Here is a 7,285-nt window from a genome sequence, read left to right on the forward strand (position 1 = left end):
TCCAATACTAATATGAATCAGGAGATTATTTTACCGTCATTTTGCCAATTCCCTAAAAACCAAAAAGAAAGATTTTTTCATAACCTTGATGTAAGAGAGTCAGTACTCAGGTACCTTGATCTATCTAGACCCTGGAGACAGGACAATAACTTGTTCGTTCAGTTCAGGGGTTCAAATAAGGGGAAAAAAGCGTCTAAAGCGACTATCGCACGGTGGATAAAATCTACAATTGATTTAGCCTACAAAGCTAAAGGTTTGAATTCCCCAGTTAATCTTAAAGCCCACTCATCTAGGGCCATGGCCACATCATGGGCGGAGAAAGGGGGGGCTACGGCAGACCAGATCTGTAGAGCTGCATCATGGTCTAATCTTAGTACCTTTTCTAAACACTATAAGTTAGATGTAGTTTCGCCTCAGTTGGCCTTTGGTAGAAAGGTACTTCAAGCAGTGGTCCCACCCTAAATACCATTCTCCTTTGGTATTTCTCCAGTGTGCTGTCAGGTGGTGACCTGGAAAACAGTAATTAGACTTACTGGTAATTGTATTTCCAGGAATCCATCCTGACAGCACTGTTAGTTCCCTCCCTATTGTTTGATCTTTATACTTATGTGATGTAACATTTGTATGATTGATTATTTTGTTGTAATAAAACTTGTTTTTGCATCCATCCAGATGTGTTACTTTGGAAAAACACTGAAGGGTGGTAGGGGGAGGGTCCTTTTAACCTCTCGTGTTTCCTGTCCCATCATGGATAAGAAGGACGTCCTCCAGTGTGCTGTCAGGATGGATTCCTGGAAATACAATTACCAGTAAGTCTAATTACTGTTTTCCTTGCTTTAGCACAATAAACTTGAGTGCAGCCATTATCTATTTGCTATGTAAGACTTTTTGGTTATGCACCAGTTCAGACTAGATGGCTGTTCAGTCAGTTTTTCTATATTTACTATGTATTGCTTTTTCTGACTTGAACGCCCAGCCCTTCACCATGCTGTGATTTTAACTACATCCAAACACAGTTGGTTCTAACCTCCTTTATAAATACAGGCTTTACCATTTTATTAGCCATAGGTAAGTGTTCACACTAGGCAGACAGGTTAGTTACCCATTCGATCTGAGATTACCTTGACGTTTGGTGAATGGGCTCACAATATTTGGCCAAATTTTGTGCTAAAAATCTCATGTGTTTTTTCATAAATTTCACAAGCCATTATGCTGTTCACATTTCATGTATTGCACATTTCCTTGCTTTAGCACAATAAACTTGAGTGCAGCCATTATCTATTTGCTATGTAAGACTTTTTGGTTATGCACCAGTTCAGACTAGATGGCTGTTCAGTCAGTTTTTCTATATTTACTATGTATTGCTTTTTCTGACTTGAACGCCCAGCCCTTCACCATGCTGTGATTTTAACTACATCCAAACACAGTTGGTTCTAACCTCCTTTATAAATACAGGCTTTACCATTTTATTAGCCATAGGTAAGTGTTCACACTAGGCAGACAGGTTAGTTACCCATTCGATCTGAGATTACCTTGACGTTTGGTGAATGGGCTCACAATATTTGGCCAAATTTTGTGCTAAAAATCTCATGTGTTTTTTCATAAATTTCACAAGCCATTATGCTGTTCACATTTCATGTATTGCACATTTCCTTGCTTTAGCACAATAAACTTGAGTGCAGCCATTATCTATTTGCTATGTAAGACTTTTTGGTTATGCACCAGTTCAGACTAGATGGCTGTTCAGTCAGTTTTTCTATATTTACTATGTATTGCTTTTTCTGACTTGAACGCCCAGCCCTTCACCATGCTGTGATTTTAACTACATCCAAACACAGTTGGTTCTAACCTCCTTTATAAATACAGGCTTTACCATTTTATTAGCCATAGGTAAGTGTTCACACTAGGCAGACAGGTTAGTTACCCATTCGATCTGAGATTACCTTGACGTTTGGTGAATGGGCTCACAATATTTGGCCAAATTTTGTGCTAAAAATCTCATGTGTTTTTTCATAAATTTCACAAGCCATTATGCTGTTCACATTTCATGTATTGCACATTTCCTTGCTTTAGCACAATAAACTTGAGTGCAGCCATTATCTATTTGCTATGTAAGACTTTTTGGTTATGCACCAGTTCAGACTAGATGGCTGTTCAGTCAGTTTTTCTATATTTACTATGTATTGCTTTTTCTGACTTGAACGCCCAGCCCTTCACCATGCTGTGATTTTAACTACATCCAAACACAGTTGGTTCTAACCTCCTTTATAAATACAGGCTTTACCATTTTATTAGCCATAGGTAAGTGTTCACACTAGGCAGACAGGTTAGTTACCCATTCGATCTGAGATTACCTTGACGTTTGGTGAATGGGCTCACAATATTTGGCCAAATTTTGTGCTAAAAATCTCATGTGTTTTTTCATAAATTTCACAAGCCATTATGCTGTTCACATTTCATGTATTGCACATTTCCTTGCTTTAGCACAATAAACTTGAGTGCAGCCATTATCTATTTGCTATGCATATATACACAGCCATGTAGTATATAACACAGCCCACGTAGTATATAGAACAGCCATGTAGTATAATACAGCACAGCCCACGTAGCATATAACAGCCCATATAGTATATAGCACAGCCACATATTATATAACACAGCCCACGTAGTATATAGAACAGCCATGTAGTAAATAACACAGCCCACGAAGCATATAACAGCCCACGCAGTATATAACACAACCCACGCCGTATATAACAGCCCACACCGTATATAACTCAAGCAGCCCACGCAGTATATAGCACAACCCATGCCATATATAACAGCCCACACCGTATATAACAACACACACAGCCCACGCAGTTTATAACACACACAACCCACGCCGTATATAACAGCCCACACTGTATATAACACACACAGCCCACGCAGTTTATAACACACACAACCCACGCCGTATATAACAGCCCGCACTGTATATAACACACACAGCCCACACCGTATATAACACACACAGCCCACGCAGTATATAGCACAACCCATGCCGTATATAACAGCCCACACCGTATATAACACACACAGCCCACGCAGTTTATAACACACACAACCCACGCCGTATATAACAGCCCACACTGTATATAACACACACAGCCCACACCGTATATAACACACACAGCCCACGCAGTATGTAGCACAGACTGCCAGCCATTTAGACAAACAGACAGTCTAGGCTAGGACTAGTCAACCAGGCCTGGCTCACAGCAGGCTGCAATTACGACCCCCCCGCCCGCACAATGCGTTGGGACCAGGTCCAGGAACTTGGAGACTCGCCGTTGCTTCCGTTGTGTGGACACAGCCTGGGACCAGGTGCACCGTCCGTGCACCTGACTGCTGCTCCTGCCTCCTGCCCGCTCCTCTTTCTGCTTGCCGCTGTGCCTGTGCTGCCGCTGGACGCCTGGACCTGTCCTGGAAGGTGGATGCTTGGATGACAGCAGCCGGATCTCTTCTCACCGCCGGCCCGGAAGTGACTCGCATCCATGTTGATGGCGGCACCGGCGGTGACTGGTGAGTATTGCAGGTGCAGCTGTGTCCCAGCAGCAGGCCCGGCCCGGAAGTGACTCTGGCTGCGTCGTATCCATGGTGACAGAAGGTCCCGACTCCCGGAGGGTGAGTATTTCGGCTGCAGCTGCGCACCGTAAATGGGCCCCCCCGTCTCGCCAGGGCCCCGGCACTTGCCCGGGTACGCCGGGTGCTGACGCCGGCCCTGCCTACCACCAAAATATGTCTAGCCTTTGCTGCACTCTATAATTTCTATAATTAATGGAAAAATGTAAACCACAATTGTTTTGGATAAGTTTTTGTACAAAAGAGATGGCCTCCTGAGAGGTACCAGTCCAAATAAAGTAGAAATCATCTATAAATCGATTATAAAAGAAGATGTGACCCACCAACCGGGTGGCAGACGCAATAGGCAGGGACTTCGAAATGCCCTATAACCAAATTTGCGTAACTTGGGGCAAAATGAGTCCCCATGGCACAGCCCCTAAACTGCCGGTATTTTATACCTGATGAAGGAGTAAGAATAACTTTGAAAAGCGCTGTTAATAAAACTCCACTCTTTCCAAGCCCCTGGTTACCCTGTTTCTCTGGGCCCAGGAGCGCTGGCAAACATTGCATTTTCCATATTTTTTTCCTTCTTTGTTTTTACTTGCACACTGGCACAGCCCCATTGATATAAGTGGAGTTGTGCTACAGTTCCCTGCAAGCACCGCTATGCATAGAAAAGAAAAATTAAAGACAACCCAGCCCTACATCGGAGAAGCAGCCCCTTCTTTTTGCAGATCAATTGCTCCTTCATCACCACATTCCTATAGCTATAAGTTTTTTATTCCACCATCATTGTAGTCCAATTCAATCTTGTTTTTCATGCTGGGCGAACAGTATAATTTCATTTATTATCAGGCATTCAGATCACATATACGTACATTTTTTTCTGGGGTGGGGTTGAAGAATAGAAATAAACAAATTCTGTAAAAACTTACAATCATTATTCTGCAGATTGTTACGATTGCGTTAATATTAATTTTATACATAGATCTGGCAAACGTTAAATTGACTCATAACAGAGCAAAGGGAAATCACAGCAGAAAAAAGTATAATACGACACATCTATGGCTTGTGCAATGTCAAAGAGTAACTTAAGGTATATTAGTTTGGGGTTTCTTTTAACAACTTTGTCAAGCATGGAAAGTTATAAAACTTTGCACAGCACTTTATTAAAACACACCTCCAGCGTGTTTTTTTTATTTTAGCGCTGGAGTGGTGCTAGTAATCTAAGTTCCCTAGTTTTATACTTACACTCAGCAGTCTTCAGCTCTTCCCAGTGCAGCTCTAGTCCTGCGTTGCCATCTTGTGACCACAACTTCTAAATGACTCATAGATCTACAGCAAGTTGTGACTTCCAGATCACCAAGCAAACAATGGAGCGATCCGGCAGGTCACAAACTGCTGAGTGGCACTGGGAACAGATGAAGATGGCAGCTTCGTTAAATTAGTAGAACCACTCCAGATCTGCAATAAAAATAAATGTTGGAGTAGTGCTTTAAGTGATATGTCTTCACTCCTGTGAAAAGAAAATTGAATATAAGTGGCTTACATGTCATTCTTCATTAGATATTACGCTGTTGCAGAGGCGCTGGTCTTATTAAAATATAGTCATTGTTTTATAACCACTGATGGGAGTGGGAGTGGGGTTACACAAAGCGGATGACTAAATGGCAGAAGACACCTAGTCCTGTAGTGATAATCTCCTGCTCCCCAAACACTGATTTTTTTTTTAAACAAATATACAGCCCAATAAGTGACACATCACTGGAATCAGGGTCTCAGCCACTAAATCATGCTGCTCTCAGATTATAAAAAACCTGCTGATAGATTTCCTTTAATGTAAAGATTACCTTCCAATGCAAATGTATTAAGTTTGTAACTCAAAGTAAAAGAAGGTGATTGCTCTGTTACAGTAAGATGAACTTTTCTTTTTCTCTTGTCTTTATATAGAGATATCATTGGCTCTGGGAGAGCTTGGACAATGAAAAGATGTTTTGCTCGGACGGTGATGACTTTATTACTTTTCTTCATCATCCTGAATTTCGTCATTTGGGAATACATCACTATAGACAATTTGAAGTCAACATTATTCTGGAAAATCATCCAGGAGAATAATAAAGAAAAACATTATCAATATTTAGGACCGCAAAGAATTTCCCATCCAGTCAATAGTGCTTGGATTATAGAATCTGGAGGAAGGCTGGGAAACCAAATGGGGCAGTATGCAACCCTCTATGCTTTAGCCAAGATGAATGGTCATCAACCCTACATCTTACCCAAAATGCACGATATGTTATCCCAGTTATTTAGGATAAAGGTACCGGTTCTACCACTGGAGGTTGCCAATCGCATGAAATGGAAGAGATACCTGCTAAAAAACTGGATGCTACCTGAATACCGGAACATTTCTGATGAATATGTACAGTTTTCAGGCACTCCTTGGTCATGGACCTTTTATCACCACATCAGAGATGAGATTCTCCAGGAATTCACTTTCCACGACTATGTTAAAGAAGAAGCTAATGAATATCTCGCCCAAGTGAGGGGAGATCGCAAAAATGTCACCTTTATCGGGGTGCATGTTCGCAGAGGTGACTATGTTAAGGTGATGCCAAGAGATCGCAAAGGAGTTGTAGCAGATAAAGGATATATAGAGAAAGCCATGGCCTACTACCGAAATAAGTACTCGAATCCCCTCTTTGTGGTGGCCAGTAATGGTATGCCTTGGTGTAAGGAGAATATTAATGCCTCTTTTGGAGACGTTCACTTTGCTGGCGATGGTAAAGAATCCTCCCCGGCCCATGACTTTGCCGTCTTGGCACATTGTAACCATACCATTATGACCATTGGATCTTTTGGGTTTTGGTCTTCCTATATGGCAGGAGGAGAAACAATTTATCTCACCAATTTTACAATGCCAGATTCTCCAATGATGACATTTTTTAAAAATGAAGCTATTTACCTTCCGGAATGGATTGGAATACCGGCGGATTTGTCTCCACTTTTAGCAGAGAAAGGAGAAAATAACACGGGGATCGTATAAATGTGGATGCCAGTTCTTTTGAGTGAAATGTGTCTAAATTGATAAGTCTGCAGTCACTCTTTGTAACTGCAGACTTATGAATTCCCAGGGCATGGGCTGCGAGGATTTGAGCCGGGAACGGCGGTGGTTTATGCGCTATACATGCTCCTCTAAGGGGCATGGCCTCACTCCATACACTTGTATAGAGCAAGACCACACCCATTGGATGGCCGTGCCTAATGGACAACTTCGGCCCAGGGGTATGCATGTCACATACATCACTGTCATTCCCGGTTCAGAAACCGGCGAATCCTCGCGGCGCACAGCACATCAGCTGAGGTGATTCATAAGTCTGCAGTCACACAGAGTGACTGCAGATTTTTCATTTTAGACCGGACAACCCCTTTAAATATAATGACTCACAAGTGAAGTCACTTCAGATTAAAATCCCTTTTCTTCTCCATTCTGCCCAGAAAGTTAAAACTTCCCCATCTACAAGTCATCTCTGCAGAATGTAACTCACAGACACCTTTTTCTCAACATTTTTCCTGCTCCCTCCCCACCTCTACAAAATCTACAATAACCATTAATAGTGTCCTAAGCAGTAATATTGTCTCCCTTCTGTGCCCCCACACAGTAATAGTAATCTCAGCCACT

General features: G+C 42.0%; 1 protein-coding gene across 1 annotated transcript; it reads left to right on the forward strand.

Moving 5' to 3' along the window:
- The first annotated feature begins 785 nt into the window (after positions 1 to 785).
- Positions 786 to 7,081, forward strand: LOC143768621 (galactoside alpha-(1,2)-fucosyltransferase 2-like). The gene is made up of 2 exons (XM_077257265.1): positions 786 to 809; positions 5,557 to 7,081. The coding sequence occupies exon 2, from the start codon at positions 5,588 to 5,590 to the stop codon at positions 6,647 to 6,649; it is 1,062 nt and encodes a 353-aa protein (XP_077113380.1). The 5' UTR covers positions 786 to 809; positions 5,557 to 5,587; the 3' UTR covers positions 6,650 to 7,081.
- Positions 7,082 to 7,285: the final 204 nt, after the last annotated feature.

This window comes from Ranitomeya variabilis, chromosome 4 (assembly GCF_051348905.1).
Source record: "Ranitomeya variabilis isolate aRanVar5 chromosome 4, aRanVar5.hap1, whole genome shotgun sequence".
NCBI lineage: Eukaryota > Metazoa > Chordata > Amphibia > Anura > Dendrobatidae > Ranitomeya > Ranitomeya variabilis.